The following is a 17,841-nucleotide window of genomic DNA, read 5'->3' as shown; positions in this document are numbered from 1 at the left end:
TCATGATCTTGTCTCCTACCTTTACATCCAACCAAAACACTTCCCCTTATCATATTCCCTTGCTGTGTGAAAGGCAATGCTTTCTACCTAGAAACCTGAGCATCTTCCTTGACTCTTCCTTAACCCCACATGTAATCAGTCCCTACCTTCATAAATATCCATCATGTCAGTCTCCCCTCTCCAAGCCCACTGACACTGCAGATCAAATTCACTGTCACTCCCTGTAACTGTACAAATCACCAGACTAGTCTCCAGATAGGCTCTTCCTGGCTTCTAGTCTTGCTCTCACTCCAATCTATTCCTCACCTTCCTGTCTGGTGGAGCTTTCTAAAATAAAAATTGGATAATGTAACTCTTTCTTAGAACCCTTTAGCTGTTTATCAGTGTTATAAAAATAAAATCCTGACTCCTTAGCCTGTCTTAGATCTTGCCCCTGTCAACTTTTCCGGATTGGTCTTCAGTTCCTCCTATTAAATCAGCAATAGTTAACCCCACTCAGCTCCCTTAACATGATTCATCATGGTGTCTGTGAGTCAGCCTACTTTGTTTTTGGCTTCAGATCACCTTCCCCAGTTTGTCTTTTTATTCAAGATGCAGCTGGAGTTTCATACTCACCATAAAGGGGTCCTTGAACTCCTTCCACTGTGGTATTGTGGCACTAGTCTGTAATTCCAAAATGGTGCTGACAGCAATGAATTTGTTCACCTCCCCCACAGAATGTAGGCTCCTCTGATTGAACTTTTTATGTCCACTGTCTACATTAGTCCTAAAGCATCTTAGGGTCCAACAGACATCCAATAAATGCTTATTGAATAAATTTGGTAGAAGGGTTTAACACATGAGGGATCTGTAGGGGAATTGAACAAGATGATCTCCAGAGTCCTTTCCAACTCTTAGCTTTTCACTTGAAGATATCAGTCGCTTCCAAGATTTTGAATATCACATCCACTTGTGACTTTTACCTATGACTCGAAGGCACTCCTCAACCTGAGTTTTAGACCCAAATGTCCCCCTGCCTGTTACATAACTTCAAATACTAGCTGCTGAGTATCTCAAATTCACTATGTCCAAAATCAACTCACCTGCCTACACAACCTGATCCACCTTTCCAGTTTTCTGTATTTGTTAATGACACCATCCTCCTCTTAGGAGCCCATGTTAATGACATCAAGGATGGCACCTTTCTCCTAAAAGCAATCAACTGCCTAGTCCTGTGGATTCATCTTTCCAAAAGACCAGTTCCTTTTGTCACTGCATTTACTTACAGTCTCCATCAAATTGCTTGTGATGCTAATTGGCATTTGTTGCATTCTGACTTTCATGATGTGTTTCCATCTCTGTACCAACACTAGATCCTAGAAGATTTCTGTATTATGGCTGCAAATCCCACAAGTCTTTGCATAGGGTTTGCAAGTAGATAGCAGGTGGTCGACTCTTGGTAGAATGGCTGAATGAATGTTAGGATGTTAGGTTTAAACTGCTTTGGGGGCATGGATCTTGTTATATGCTTTTTTTTATGTCCCGCCCCCAATACAGTAAATATAGTAAAAGGCATAGGAAACAAGAAATACATATTTTTTTTAATATCCAACACTGCACCTTTTAAGTCTGAGTTGTTGCAACAACTGGCTGTAATTAAAAAAAACAAAACAAAGCAAAACAAAACAAAAACACGCTCTGCTTTCTTAGACTCAGCTCTCAGCTAAAACCATCCAGGATCCTGGTTTCCCACCCCTTCCAGTGGCCTGATGCGCGGCAGGGGAGGAGCAATGAACAAGCTGGGCTTGAGGAGTCAGGAGAGCGGGATGGGGGAAGTCCCGGAAGTCAATGACCAGTGCGAGCAGCCGCCCCAGCGAGATCAGCTTGGGCTGCCGTCCCAACAATAACAGGCGCCCGGGCCGGGCAGGGCTGCCGGGGGCCCGAGCTTGGGGGCGGAACCCCGATTGGGGGAAGCGGGGTGGGACGCTTTCCTAAGGCTGCAGGGGATTGGAGGAGAGAGAAGAGGGGCGGTTGAGCTCAAGGAGTGGGCCGGGGACCTAACGGGCCGACTGAGGAGAGAGCGTGTTGATTGGGTGGCTCGGAGGGAGACGGACCGGAGCCAACTGCAGATTGGCCTTGGCGGGCCGAGGAGGCGTGGTCAGTGCGCGCCAGAGGGAGCGCAAGGGAGCGGGCGGCCCGCCTGCCAGCTAGCTAGCCGGAGCCCCGGGCGTGTGCCGCGAGTCGGGGTTGGGTTGAGGGACGCGGCGCGGGAGGCGCGTCCTCCGGCTCTGCCGCAGCGGCCCTCCGCGGCTCGAGTACCCCGCTTCCTTCCCTCTCTTCCCCAGCGCTCTGGTCTGGGGTCTCCGGATAGGGAGCGGAGGGAAGGAACTAGAGAAGAGGAGGCGAAAGCGGAGCAAGGGGCAGAGACGGTCCCGGCGCGGGGCGTAGCGCGCGGTGCCTCTCGCCCTCCCGCCGCAGCCGCCGCCTCCTCTCCCGGGGCTCCCGCACTATGCAGGCGGACAGCCGGCCGCCGAGATGGGGAGCCGGGCGGCGGTGAGAGCCGGGCGCAGCCCTCCCCGTCTCCGAGTCCGGGCCGCGGCCGCCGCCCCCGCCCGGGCCGCGCTCCCCTTCTCCCGCCCTCGCCCACCCCGCCCCAACTCCTCCTCCTCCTCCTCCTCCTTCCCCATGCCTCTGTTCCTCCTGCTTTTACTTATCCTGCTCCTGTTGCTCGAGGACGCCGGAGCCCAGCAAGGTGAGTGGTTCCCGGGGAGCGCGCGGAGCCCCAGGGGCGGCGGGGTCGCAGGGGAACCTCCGGGATGCCGGGTCTCTAGACGCGCGGGGGAGGTGCAGTGCGCTTGGGTGCGTGACCAGACCAGGCCCTCTCCGGGATGAGTTGCAAAGGTGGGCTCTGCCCCTTGTCCCCCAAGTTGGCGCGTCTTTACTTTTTGACCAGGCCTTTGGTGCTGCTGAAAAGAGAGAAGTGAGACTCTGCTGTGAAGGCCTCCTTTTCGGTATTGGATTCTTCTTGGAAAAATATTTGGGAGGAAAAAAGTTTTGGAGATGTGACCCCTAAAGTTAAGCTAAAATGATGGACAGAGTAGGAAGACAAGATAATTAAATAGCATCTTAAACCAGTTAAAGGCAAGTGGTGCTAATTATCTTTTGTGAAAGTGCTCAGGTTCAAAAGCGAAGGATACTGATTCTGGTTAGCTTTGAGTTTTGGATTCAGTACAAGTCCTTTACGATCCCTTCCTATTATTCCTGCTGGTGGTCTAGATTGCCTGGGTCAGACACTCATTCTGACCCAAGGCAACGTGCTATGAGCATTCCGAGTTAAAAGGGTAAGCCCTTCCAGAAAGTGACAGAACTTTTTTTCCGTCTACCGTCCTTGAAATACCTGTTTCAGAATTGAGCAAAACTGTTTATTGAATAATCATCATAATGGAAAGAGAATGCAGGGCTGATTCCTCCTCCGGCCTTTAGTACTATTTTCAGGCAGTGAACTGCAATTTTTCAATCAGTTTGGCATCAGTTATTGAACACATTTTCCCATTGTATTTCCTTTTTTATTGCAGTGAGAAGAATATGGATTGGATTGTTATTTATTGCTGGGAAGATTTTTTTTTAAGTTGATCTCCATGTTTAAGTCCAGCTTAAATGTTGTTCTCATATGGTTCTCAGTAAAGTGTGGAATCATGGCCACAGCCTGTCGTTATGAAAATGCCGAAACTTTGACAGGCATGTGGAAATAGAATCTCACAATGAAGAAAAATGTATTTGGTAAAGTGACCTCTTTTAGTTCTAGGCACGTTTCTATGCCATGTAACTTAAAATTTAGATGCTTAGCATTCAGGTTTTTAGTTAGTTTATCTTAAATAAATTCCTGAATCAGCATTTAATAAAATAAAGTGTGATATCTCCTCCTTCCCACCCCCCTATTGAAGTTTTAGAGCCTGTGCATGTATTTTCCTTCTAGTAGGAGAGAGAAGAAACGAGAAGGCTTGCATAGTGCTACAACTAGTTGGGACTTTGTGGTAGGCATAGTACTCAGTGGTGTATGTGTATTAAGTCATTTAATCCTCAACACAACCATCTGAGATAGGGATGGTTATCCCATTTCAAACATAAGGGAACTGAGACACAAAAGTTACCTTGATACAGAAAGGAATGTAACCGTATAAGCAGAATGCTCAGTTTTGCTTATTTCTAGATCTGAAGTGTTCATATCATGTTTTTAAAAATCATCTTTGAGCAGTATAGAATCAGTTCTGTGTCTCCTCACCAAATGAGACAGTTTCCTTAGTTTTTGGAATTTCTCGAAACTGGCCTAATTAACACACAACATTAACTTATTTTCTTTCAAGGTTTGATTTCAGGGTTTGTATTTTCTTAAGTTTATTTATTTGAGAGAGAGAGAGAGCCAGCAAGCAGGGGAGGGGCAGAGAGAGAAGGAGAAAGAGAATCCCGAGCAAGATCTGCACTCCCAGTGCAGGGCCAAGACACGGGGCTAGAATTCACGAATCCTGAGATCGTGACTTGAGTGAGCTGAGGTCAAGAGTCTGACGCTTAACCGACTGAGCCATCCAGGTGCCCCCATTCAACTTCGGTTTTTTGCACAGCGTTTTAACAAACACATGGTTCTCTTTCACAGCAACGTCTTCTATAAGCAGTGTAGATTAGCACAAATAGAAAGGATGGTGTTAATTTAAAAGACCCGATTTCTAGTTCTGCTAAGTTGATAGGGTAAATTTTGTGAGGTCACTTAATTTCTTTGTACCACAGTTTTCTACATCTGTGATAAGAGAATAACCTATTCCATAGCCTTAAAAAAATGAAATGATAGTACATAGGAATTTTGCAAAGGGAAAAGTGTAATATAGCTATAAGTGATTATCATTATTAATTTTGAGTGTATTAAGTTGATAAATAAGAACCAGTTAGGTATACATCACTGGAAACAGGAATTGTGTGAGATTTCAGTTCCCCTAATTTTTAAAAATTATATTTTTTATCCAAAGGACCCTGATGCAGTCGGTGATAGAATTGCTTTTAAACCAGTCTTAACTAATCTAACAGACAAGCTTTGGGATCCAACTGGTATTCCCTCACATAACCTGAAAAGAAATCTAATTTAAAAATGAAGAGCAGTGTTTTAAAACTCCATTAGAATTTTTAATAATGGGAATGTCTATATTTTGTAGTGTTAAGTGACAAACTGGAGTTTTTACTCTATAAGTCTTTGGAAGAAGACTGAAAAGAAATAAAATAGTAGTTGTCTTCTGGGTATTTCTTTATGCTTTTCCATATTTTCTGTAATTAACATATAGTCAAAATATAAGCTGTGAAAAAAATGTTTTATGATATTTCAGTTTTTTTTTCCCCCTTTGGCCAGTCTAGGTAGAAATGCATTTAATGTATATGTTGAGGTAGAACTGTGCTTCAAATTTTTTTTTAAATCTTGCAGATATCATTTGAAGTAGCAGAAGGTATTACTCTCATTCCAGTTACAGTCGACCCTTGGGCTACACAGGTCAAACTGCGCCGATTTTTTTTTTTAATAAGTGTGTTAGAAAATTTTTTGGAGAGGGGCGCCTGGGTGGCGCAGTCGGTTAAGCGTCCGACTTCAGCCAGGTCACGATCTCACGGTCCGTGAGTTCGAGCCCCGCGTCAGGCTCTGGGCTGATGGCTCAGAGCCTGGAGCCTGTTTCCGATTCTGTGTCTCCCTCTCTCTCTGTCCCTCCCCCGTTCATGCTCTGTCTCTCTCTGTCCCAAAAATAAATAAACGTTGAAAAAAAAATTAAAAAAAAAAAAAAAAAAAAAAAAGAAAAAAAAAAAATGAAAAAAAAAAAAAAAAGAAAATTTTTTGGAGATTCACAAACATTTGAAAAAACTCAGGAACTTAATAGCCCAAAAATATGTAAAAAATAAGAAAAAGTTATGTGTTATTATAAGAATATAGCATATAACACCAGTAGCATACAGAATATGTGTCAATCATCTGTTTATGTTATATGGAAGGCTGGTAGGGCTTCTGGTCAACAGTGAGCTACTAGTAAAGTTTTGGGGAGTCAAAAGTTATAGGCGGATTTTTGACTATGCACGGGGAGGTTAGCGTGTTTAACCTCTGCGTTTTTCAAGGGTGAGCTGTAATGTCATGTAATACTCAGCATATATTCTGCTGGCAGTGATTTTTCTTTTCATTTGGCTCAGAATAAAATTTATCAGTGGTCTGAAAATCCGTCAGCCCTTCCCAGCAGAGATGTCTTTTAACCAGTCTTACTTCATTAATATACATAGATTGTATTTATTCACATCTAATTGTACTATGATGGGTTTTTTGTTGTTGAAAGCCTATTTTACTGTAACACGTCTTTCTAAAAAACTTAAATTGGTTAAATTTATTACTTGCGTATTTGATTGCATATTTACTGTAATAAGTATATTTAATAGGAAGTTGAGAGTCTATGAATGATTCTATGCCCCTGATTTACTTTATTTATGAATAGCAATTTGTGTCCCCTCATCTCAGGATCTCAGCTTCCTCATTTGTGTCCTAGAGGACTTGCCTCCCTTTTTGGGTTAGATGTTTATTTGAATGTGGTAAAATATCAGGACATTAATCTAAAAAAAATTTTTTTAATGTTTGTTTTTGAGAGAGAGAGGCAGAGAGAGACACACACACAGAGTTCGAGGAGGGGAGGGTCAGAGAGAAAGGGAGACACAGAATCTGAAGCCGGCTCCAGGCACTGAGCTGTCAGCATAGAGCCCAGCTCAGGGCTCGAACTCACAAACCGTGTGACCATGACCTGAGCCAAAGTTGGACGCTTAACCAACCGAGGTGCTCCCCAGGAAGTTAATTTTTAAAATTTATTAAGACTGACTTGTTTATACCTATTACCGTGAAATATTTGTGAAGGTATTGATTTTTGTTTGCTAATAAATCTGTGAAACAAGTCAGGTTCTTTCTTAATCATTCAGTTCCGCAATGATGTCAGAACTAACGTGCGGGGGGAAAAAGTTGTTTTCTGTCAAGTAATGCCTTTATTTGGCTGTGACGCAGGTAAATAATTTTTGAACAATATTTGTGAGTTGTCAGAAATGAACACTTCTGCCTCAGCAGTGAACATTTGTAATTCTAATATTGACATTAGGTTAATTTAGAATTTTCCATTGTCTTTTCTTGGTCTGATAAAACATTTGGCCTCTGACATGTAGTTTTGTTGAGAGGCAAAATCAAAGCATCTTTTTTCTGCTGTTTCCGATTAATTTCGCACAGTGAAAATTAGAAATACAGCCCAAATTCCAAAGTGCTAATGATCAGGTTTAAAATTCGTATTTTTAAAACTTGTAAATGAAAAATTCATTGTAAAATTACAGGTCAATGATTTTTAGGTAGATTTCCCAATGTTATAAGCAAAGAAGAAACATTATTTGCCTATGAAGATGGTTAATAATTCTATCTGAACATCTAAGGTTCATTCTAGAAGACCAACATAAGAACAACACCTTAATATCCATGAAATTGGTGTAGGTGAAAGTACCAGTGCTAGAATTAACGTGACAAATGAATTAATTTCCATAAAAAAAATCATAAGATTATAGTATGCGGAAAGACTCCATTTACATAGAGGTAGGTTTTAAGTTTAGGATTATACTTTACAAAATGACGTGGGATGTGAAAGCTCAGGTGGTAATATTGGGTGTTAATTGAATGCATGCAAATAAAGTTCCTGTTTCAACTTCTTGATCAGCTGGAAGGATGTAGAATGATGACCTAAAATTGTTAGGATTAGGAAAAGCTTCATAGAGATAGTGAAATGTGGTTGTTGAAATATGAAGTGAGACAGGCAGTTTTTCTTGTATGGCTCATGGATTCAGTTTACTTTATAAAAACCTTATGGCCTTATCATTGTATTTTTTAAATATTGTACAGATAATGTGATTCTAAACCAAAGACTTAATTGATAATTATCCATAGTTTTACCCCCTAATGTATCAACTTATGATTTTTATGTTTCTTACTATTCTATATTCACACACCTACATAATCTTACATAGTTATAATTTTAATCGTGTTGTTATGTTCTGTAGACATATTGTGTTCAAATTGTGTATTGTGTAGGCTAATTTAACACATGCAAGCATACTTAAAAATATAGCAAAAACTTCAAAATGTAAAAATTCATTATTTATGAAGTAATTACTCTATTGTTCAGAATTGCTATTACAGCATTTTCTTTAGCGCATTTGATTAAATTCTTCATTCATTGTGGGATCTTTTGTAAGAAGGTATTTCAGTTCAAAATATTAGCTTAGAAACATATAATGCAGGTCACCTGGGTGGCTCAGTCAGTTAAGCGCGAACTTCGGCTCAAGTCATAATCTCGTGGTCCTTGGGTTCGAGCCCTGAGTCGGGCTCTCTGCTGATAGCTCAGAGCCAGGAGCCTGCTTTGGATTCTGTTTTCCTCTCTCTCTGCCCCTCCCCTGCTGGCAATCTGTCTCTTTCTCAAAAATAAACAAACATTGAATTAAAAAAAAAAACCATAATGCTAATTTCCAGATTATTACATGGAAATCAACATAATCCACAAGGACAGAAAATAGAAATATTCAAATAAACTAGTATTTAATGAATGCCAGAGTCCACTGAAGCAGATGGGATAATGGGGTGGTCTTAGAGGACTGCTAAAACATTGTCTGTTAGATCAACGTGCACTCTGAAGGATATGTAGTTGGAAGAAAGATGTTGATTAGTCACTTGAAATTATGGGGAAGACCCCCTCCAAGGTGCAGCCTCCCTCAACTAAGCTTTCTGAGAGTAGGCCAAGTTTCTTGCACGGCTTTTGTTGAGTAGGGTGCATGTAAGTTTGCAGTCAAAACTGAATTGCTTGGTTGGTCAAAGAAAAGATGCTAATACTCCTCTCATTAAGAACTTATAGCAGGAAGTAGTACCAGCTATGATGAGCTCCCAGAGATGTGTGCACATATGTCAGTACAGTCTTGAGACATTTAGAGAAGAGTAAAATATTATAATTGTCTTCAGAGAACCTACAGTCTCATTGGGGAAATAATTCAGTTGGATTATATCTAAAAATAACCGGGAGAGGTTGCATAGTGCTGTGGGTTTGAAGGGAGGAAGAGCTCACAATGCCTAGGGAAATAGGAGAAGCCTTGCTGATAACTGAGTGAGCTTTAAAGGACTGGTATGTTTGTAGTCCACGGGGATGACAGACATTTGAGAAGTAAAGATCACAGCATCAGAACACCAAGGAGTCAGGAAAGCATGGGGGTATAAAAGCTTGTCCTGTTGCAGTGAGTAGCCAGACTCTAAGTACCTGGTCCTGGCTTACTACTTCCTCCTTTTGAGCCCCCTACCTTGCACCCCTGCCTAATAATTGGGCAGATATTTGCTGGTTGGTTATGGCTGGCAACGGTTCTGGGCCCTGGGGTACTTGCCTTCCTGGAACTATGTTAATACTTCCATAGTGTGTCCGGCAGCCTCTTGATCACCTGTAAGATACATTCCAAATTCCTTTGAATGTTACACATGTAATTGTTTTTACAGTCTGGTGTCTACCTTCTTCTCTAACTTAATCTTATACCAGCATCCCCACCCGTTTTATATATATATTTCACGTGTAAGACTTATTGCTCTGAGGTATAATTTCATGCTTTTTTTGCCTTGTTCCCTATAGTGATCTCTTTACATATGCTATTTGTCTATTTAAAAAGAAAGAGCTTTTTTCTTTCCTTGCATCCTTGGTAAGTTCCTGATCTTCCTTCACAACCCTTCTTGGGTATTATCCCTGAGAAGAATTCTTTAACCATTGCCCACACACTCCTTCCAAGATAGTACTTTTCACTTATTTCTTTGCATTCATTATTCACACTGGGTATTTAAAAAAACTTAAAAAAAATTTTTTTTTTTGAGAGGGGGATGGAGGTGCAGAAAGAAAGGGAGACACAGAATCTGAAGCAGGCTCCAGGCTCTGAGCTGTCAGCACAGTGCCCAGTGTGGGGCTTGAACTCACAAACTGTGACATAATGACTTGAGCTGAAGTCAGACAACTAACTGAGCCACCCATTATTCACACTGTGTATTAAATATTTGTTCTGACAGAGATTTTTAAGTTGTCTTCTTATTGTCTTCTCATTGTCTTCTTATATCTACTAAATTGTCATTCAAAAATATGAACTGGGAACCCATTGCTGGAGTGAATCTGCTGCCCCATGTACATTATTCGACATTAGTGTCTGGGCATTTGCGTGCCCTTCATGTTACTCTTGTCTAATCCCCACAGTTAGCTGTCAGAGCCCGGGCTTCTCAGTCTCATGGTACTAGAGCCCTCTCTTGGACCTTACTGTGTACTTGCTCAGGGCCTAGCATGTCCCAGCCACCCTCTTTCTGGGAGCTAGACCTCTTTGCTCCCTCGGTGAGAGAAGTCCTTCAGCTAGAGCCAGAGCCATGGCTACTTAGAAAACAGTTGTGCCCGTCTTGTCAGTAACAGCCTAAATCAGTGTCAGCAAGTTGGGTCTCTCCTTTGCCGGGTCTTTCAAACTCTGATTTCAGTGCTGACTGCTGGCCATCTCCAACATTACCAAAGAGTCGCACTAATTTTGGTTCTCACAGTTGCCTGCCTCCTTTTTCTTTGGCAGCTGCAGTTACTGGAGAATAGTAGTTTCAGTAATCTGGTGTCAGAGGAAAGTAATGAGAAATGAAGGCTGGAAAGGTCAGTGGGAACAAAATTGTGGAGGACTTTGCACTGAGGGGCAGACTGAGGTATTAGCAAGACATCAAACTTAGGTTCCTCTGCCTTCATCCGGTCCATTTGTCCATCTCTAGGGTCACTTCCTCAATGTGGCCTCCTACGTCTCTCATTCTGTCATGCCCTTCCTCTTGTCCTTGAAAGATCCCCAACCTGGCTCACATGCCAGTCCCCACTGCCTTTCTCTGGTTCTGGATAGCCCAGGGTCACTGGAGAAAGTCATGTGTCCCACTGTGACTAGTCCTACCACCAGTGAGGACTACTGATCAAATCTCCCATGGGGCTTACTGCTCAGCAGGAGCACAGTGGCCCCTCCACTTTGTAGAGCTCAACTCCTACACAGCATACCTGCCTCACCTTTCCTTCTTCCCGAAACCATCTCTTCCACTTATCCGAGCACTGCTTTATCAGGGAATGTAAGTTGTGTTTAAGTAGAATTTAAACTTGAATGGGCTTCTTACTCTGTACCTGGAAACACGCTCAAAACCCTGCTGGCTTGTATACATCTTTCCTCTTTGCTGTTTGCTTGCCCAGTACCTTGTATCTGGTTTTTTCAGTGACAAACGTACTAACTGATTGACTCTGTCTGTGCTGTACATTTTCTGAGTAGCTGGTGCACAACAAATATTAGTTAAATGCTGATTTCCTTGCAGTCTAGTCTCTGCTCTACTGAAAGTATCATTTAAACTGTCAGATTTTTTTCTTTTTGGTTTTGGCTTGTGTTTACTGTGAACAGCCTGAGCGCTTTCTTGGTCTGTCTTCACCGTTTTGTGCTTTGGTGGACTTTGAAAGTATAGAGAAGAGACTTTGGAGTCAGACACTTGGATTTAAATATTAGGCATATTGACCATGGCATCTACTTAACGCTCTTACGTGTTTAAATACATAATTCACCTCGCTTTCTAGAATGTTTGAGGGCTGGGATCAAATCTGTTTGGGAAGTCAGTAAATTTTTATTCAGTGAGTGAATAATATGAGCAGAGGTGCTTAATATATAAGTAGATGACAGGTTTGAGGATTAGGAGAAGGGTTGGAGACTTCGTGGTAACTGAGGGAAGTAGGGAGATACCCCTGGTAGAATACCCAGAATGGGGGAGGAACTGAACAGCATCAGTGGTTGGCAGTAAGAAGCCCAGGAACATGCTAGAGAAGTTGCAGTTGGTTCAAAAAACTGAGCCAGGGAAGGAGAATTTTAAGGAGGGAGGGAAGATACAAAGGAAGGAAGGAAGATGGGAGGGAAGGAAGGGCCAGCGATGCCAGATAATATGGAAAGGTCACACATGATAAGGATGGAAAAGTATCCATTTGACATGGTTTGGAGTCGGGTTCGGAGCCAACGGCCAAGGGAGAATTCTTGGGACGTTTTCAGTGCAAAAAGGTGTTTTTATTACAGCACGGGACAGTACCCGTGAGCAGAAAGAGCTGCGCTGGGGTTGTGTGAAGACTGACTGATTATATAAGATATTCTATGCTGTGGAGGGGAGGATGACATTAGGTCCCCAGGAGGTTGAGTCTCTAGGTTTCTGGAGATTGCTTTTTTCTTGTAAATCATTAAGACAGTTGCAAACTGATGGGAGACTCCTGCATCACTGTGCTATCAGATAACCGTTGTTTCTCCCCTTTCTTTGTTCTTGGGCAGCCAGGAGTGCCCGGGGAAGGTCACACCTGGGAGGTGGAAGGGGTTGTGGGTATGTGCTTGTGCTTTGCCCTCAGCTTGCCTTTCGCTCCCTCATCACGTTAACTTTTGGCAGCTTGGAAACTGGCTGCATTAGTGAATAGTTTCATTGGTGAGTAGGCCTGTATTTCCTAGGGCTGCCGTAACAAATTACCACAAATTTAGATAGCTTAAAGCAACAGAACTTTATTGTCTTAGTGTTCTGGAGGCTAGAATTCTGAAATTGGGGTGTCAGCACAGCTATATACTCTGTTAAAGATTCTGGGGGAGGGTCTTTCCTTGCCTCCCTAGCTTCTGGAGTTTTAATCTTTGGAGTTCCTTTGCATCATTCCAAGCTCTGCCTCTGTAATGTAGTATTCTTCCTGTGTCTGTAACCATGTCCACCTTTTTCTCTTTATCTAAGGACACCTGTCATTGAAGGAGGATCCACCTTAACCAGTATGACCTCATTTTAACTTGATGACATCTGTTAAGACCCTGTTTCCAAATAAGGTTATATTCATTGGTACCGGAAATTAGGACTTAAACTTTTCTTTTTGGAAGCTGAATTGCAGTGCATTGGAACTTAGAACGGGAAGCAAAGAAGTAAGACATCAACTATGGAGACTAGAAGAAACTTCTTTGTAAAAGAAAGGAAAAGTGAGCGAGAAGATGGTAGAGGTCAGGATACACTGGGTGGAAAGAGTTTTATGTGGGTTTCGTTGTTGTTGCCGTTATTGTTAGTGTCTTATGATTTGTTAAATTGCAAAACCTAGCTCCCACTGACGAGCTGTTTTACAGGTTAGAATTTGCAAAAGAGGCAAAATCATACCTGCTATGCAAATATAAAATGAACACGTGTCAAAGATTTTATTCAGTTCATTCATTAATGAGGGAATCAGTAAGGTGTTAAAACCTGTCCTAAGAGTATTTGAGAAACCAGGTGTTACAGGATGTGATTGCCAGATTAGATGTGATTGCTAAATTGCTAAATCTGGGTAATGGGCCAATAGGGTCATAAACTAATCTTTGGGATTATCTTTTCAGCTGCACAGAAATGATTTGCATCTCTACCAGATAAGAAACTATATACATTAACATGTAATGAAAACTGGGACCTTTAAGCAGTGATAAATACAGCAAATCCAAATAACTATTTTGCCCTATATTCCTTGGGCAGCTTTTAGCTTCTGTGACATTTAGAAGATATGCTGTTGACCATTTTTTTTTTAACCAATGTCTAAGTTTAAGATAATTTTTCTGACATACATATTAGAATCTATGGAGATGAGGGGGGGGGAACCTGAGAACCTTTAATTTAATTAGCCCTGAGGTGATTTTAATGTTGATTACATTTTGAGAACCACTGAAGAGAATACTGAGTGGTTGTGAGTGCCCTTCTGAGATTGGAACCCATTACTCTAATGACACCTATCCCCCTGGAGTGTGTGTGTGTGTGTGTGTGTGTGTGTGTGTGTGTGTGTGTGTTTTCACAGTAGTGCTCAGCTCTTTGTCAGAGAGAGGTTATGTGAACCAGGGTTGAGTGTTTGACAGGTAGATACTCAAGAAGGACACAATGGCTAGGAATTGAGAGTACCAGGAAGAGGTAGTTAACATACTGGACATGAAGCCTAGGCTGTGTAGGGAAAGACATGAGGCCAGGACAAGATTAATAGACTGGGAGAAAAGAGAGAAGTCAAGTTCACGGAAAGTATGTGGGTATAAGAAGACTGACTAGCTGAGACTTTAAAGTGTTTGAGTTTTCACAGGTGGGTGAGAGTGTCTCTAATAATGGCAAAAACAAAGCCCGGCTTGTGATTCGGAGAGTTACTGAAGTAGAGGTCATCCCTGAGAAGTTGAGTGAGAGTTACTTTCTCTTGGGTTTATACTTTCACAAGAACACTACACTTGAAACTTTAAAGCTGCTGTACATTTCCCAAAGTAATGGACAGTTGTTCTGTTACTTTAGCTAGATTGTAGCCAAATGCCCTGTATCTACATATGACGGGCAAAAGCCTTTCTGGTCTTTTATGACTGGAATGGTACCCTCAAACAAAAGAGTGTTTATTGAGCGCATTATTATAGGTTAGGCCCTCAGTACTAGGTGTTTTCATACAATGTCTCATTTAATTTGTGCCCTTTGTGTTTGAATTGTTTGTATCCCCATTTTAGGGAGCTGAGATTTAGCAGCAATAAATAACCTTCTGAAAGTCACAGTGAGTGCTGGATAGGGCATTTAAAATCATGCCAGGACTCCAGAGCTCATTTGCCTAACCATTATGTTCTAAGTAGGATGTGTGCTTAGTGGGGGTTAAAGAGGATTTGTACTTCTCACGTTCCTTCATGTAATTCAATTTTATAAATTATCACACATGCAGAGAATAGTTTGGGCTTAAAAAAGAATGAAGCTGGGAGCTATTTCTTTTTCTAAAAATTGTCACAGTGACCTTCTTTAGGCTCTCTGAGCATATCCATCTTATGTAGTATTTTAAAAAATGAGTGGAATTAAAGTAGTACCTTGAATTATTTATTTGAGATATGTAGTGATGCAATTTTAAAAATCTTATAGTAATAGGACTCAGAGTACTTCAGTCCAAAAATTCACAATGCTAAATATTACACTAAAAATCTTCATTGTATCCAAATGAAATAGGATGTTTTAGTTAACTCTTGCAAGTTACTCCTTTGAATGCTTTTCTACTCTAAATGCCTCTTTTTCCAGCTTATAAGATCTCACAGATGCATTAGAAGATGTGACAGAAATGACACACTTATTTAGAACAAGTGTAGTTAGACTCACCTGTTCATAATGATTAAAAAAGAAAAAATCCTTGAAAGCTTGCTGGAAAGTCTGAACCTTTCCCAGTTCATGATGGTCATCATGAAAGTTACATTGCTCCACATTTGTGGCATTATTTGTGCAAACATCCTGCATTTGTGTTTGGTGTTGAAGAAAGTATTTTTAGAAGTCATGCAGTGTTTGTGTTAATACGATTCAGTCATTAGTATGATTTATATTCTGTATTAGTAGTGTGACTAAAATATGGGGGTGGCTGCAAGGTCACATGTAATCAGTATCATGAGCATGTATGCAAAAAACCCACATTTGATTTGAAGTTTAGAGAAGCCTAAAATAAGCATATCTTCTTTATTGTATTAATACATTATTATTTAAATATGTTTAATGTTCTTTCTGTTTTCTCTAGGGATACGTAGTTTAAAAAAATACTCAGTTATTTTCCTGGAACAATACCAAAACTTGTATCTGGCTTAACACATCTGACCTTAGACTCTTCAGAGGAAGTGAACACATGTTCTATGAGTAATTCCCTAGATAAATCTGCAGCCAAACAAAGGAGCAGTGAGATCAAATTCCAGTGTCTCTTCTTCACTGAAATAAAATTGAAATTCAAAAATTACATTGACAGGCTTCTATCCTGGATGGTCAGTTATACTTTTGTGGAGACCATCTAGAGGAGGAGGGGGAGGAGGAGAAGCTGGCAGTGATGGTGGGGTGATGGAGTTGAGAAGGAGAAAGATTTGGTGATGTTGGAGTTAATGGGTGATAGTGTATGGATTGGTCCTAGGAAAACCATGTGAAAATTATTTTTCCCCACAGTAGTTATGCTGTCTTTGTCAATTCTGCCTCGTGAAAATGAATAACAAGAGGCAGTGTAGCTTGGTCACAGATCATTATTCTTTCCAACATACAAAGCTAAGCAGAAAATTTGGAGACTTACTCCTGACCCTATTCGCACCCTTTTTTAAACCCTAGTTTTAAGAGCTCCTGACCCAGAAAAAAAGTTATTCCAGGGATGTAGGCTAATAAAAAGGATGTTTTCTCTCCTTTAACCTCCATTTACTTATAAAAATTGGGAAGTGGGACTGTAAAACTCTTTAGTATAACTACTGACCACAGCAGGGAAAGTATGTGCCCTAGGTTGTACCCTTAGTGGACAGAACAGCATTATCCTTTGGGCCAAAGGAAACCCAGCCAAGAACTCACTCAGATCTTCTGTCTGAGTTGTCCTAGCCTTTGCTCCAAGTCAGTCTTCTCAACCCCGGTACTCCTGACATGTAACATCAACCCTTTATTCTGGGGGCTGTCCTGTGCACATTGTAGGATCTTTAGCAACATTCTTGACTTCTACCCCCAGATGCCAGTAGGATCCCACCCCCTCAGTTGTGGCAACCAAAAATATCTCCAGACATTGCCAAATGGGAGGTAAAATTGCTCCCATGGGAGCCTCCCCCTCACCCCCCATTTGAGCACCACTGCTCTGAGTGTATTAGGTGATTAGTTGATAAAGAATATTTTCCAGATTTTAGTTTTACTTTTAAATACTTTATTTAAGTATTGTGCAGAATAGGATTTGCTTTTAAGAACTGTGAAAATAAACGGCAAGCACATTTTCTAATTTGGGGGTAAAAGTGAGGACAGGGTCTTTCTTTGAGAATTCAACATTATGACCTTTGGGTGCCTAGTACAGTGGTTTTCTGAGTGCTGGTGGGGACCAGAGTAGGTCAGGATTGTACATGCATGGGTGTAGGAATACAATGTAAAATGTATTTCTTATTTGGGAATAACAGAAAAACATTTGAGAACTGCTGGCCTAGTGATAATGTATAAGCCCAGCTTCCCCTTTCAAACTGGAATATTCTAAACATATACTTGATAGCAATAAGTGTCCAGACCAGCTAAGCTATTTATCTTGTCAGGTTAAACTTATCAAAGTCTTGGGCATATGAAACATTCAAACTCGTTCACTGTAGTAGTAGATTTGAGACTCTCTTAACTTTGGTTTCTGGTGCATATCATCTTTTTGCTGGAGGAGGAAGCTCTGAACTCCATCACATATTTTAGAACATTCTTGGCACGTTACTTGTGGACTGTTCATGCCCTCCCCCTACACAAGATACTGAAAAAAGACCTCTCCATTTTAATTGTTTTCTTCATCAGCATGCATGTAAAAGTCCTGTTTTTCATCAGTTATATTTATTTTGTTGACTTGTAGAAATTGTGCTTTATAGAGGAAAGGGCAAGAAACATTTTGTGTATTACTTATTGAGAATCAAACATAAATATGAGCATAAAGACATAAAAATTACTAACACTGCCTGTACTTTTGTAAAATTCATCCTAAAATGGCAACCTTAAGTTAAATAATAGCCTATGGGGAATTCGTTAGTTGGGACAATCTGCCATTACTAAGTCATGAATTCAGCTGTTAATAGGAAATTCTTGGCTTCCTGAAATCCATCAACACTTCCAGACACTTAAAAAGCTGCTTTAGTTCTATTCACTAAAGAAAATACATTTATATTTTGAGTTATTTCATTTGTTCAGCGGCTGCTTTTCAAAGATTTAAGCATTCCAGAAAGCACATTTTCATCTTTTCAATATTAAGAGAACATTTCAAACTAGTTTCATAACGTTAGAAA

General features: G+C 41.0%; 1 protein-coding gene across 4 annotated transcripts in view; it reads left to right on the top strand.

The window, feature by feature from the left end:
- The first annotated feature begins 2,130 nt into the window (after nt 1–2,130).
- The window catches only part of DCBLD2 (discoidin, CUB and LCCL domain containing 2), a 91,118-nt gene continuing 75,407 nt past the window's right edge, over nt 2,131–17,841 (top strand). For 2 of the 4 annotated variants that reach the window (XM_078452928.2, XM_060640170.3), the window contains exon 1: nt 2,136–2,731. In XM_078452928.2, coding sequence (XP_078309054.2) covers nt 2,515–2,731 — 217 coding nt within the window. In that variant the 5' untranslated portion in view covers nt 2,136–2,514. Of the gene's footprint in view, nt 2,732–17,841 lie in introns of all 4 variants that reach the window. The other 2 variants (XM_060640172.3, XM_060640171.3) reach the window with 2 other exon arrangements.

The sequence above is a fragment of the Panthera onca genome, chromosome C2 (genome assembly GCF_046562875.1).
Source record: "Panthera onca isolate mPanOnc1 chromosome C2, mPanOnc1 haplotype 2, whole genome shotgun sequence".
In the NCBI taxonomy this organism is placed as follows: Eukaryota; Metazoa; Chordata; class Mammalia; order Carnivora; family Felidae; genus Panthera; species Panthera onca.
Note: the sequence above shows the minus strand (reverse complement) of the source record. Positions and strands in the feature narration are given on the sequence as shown.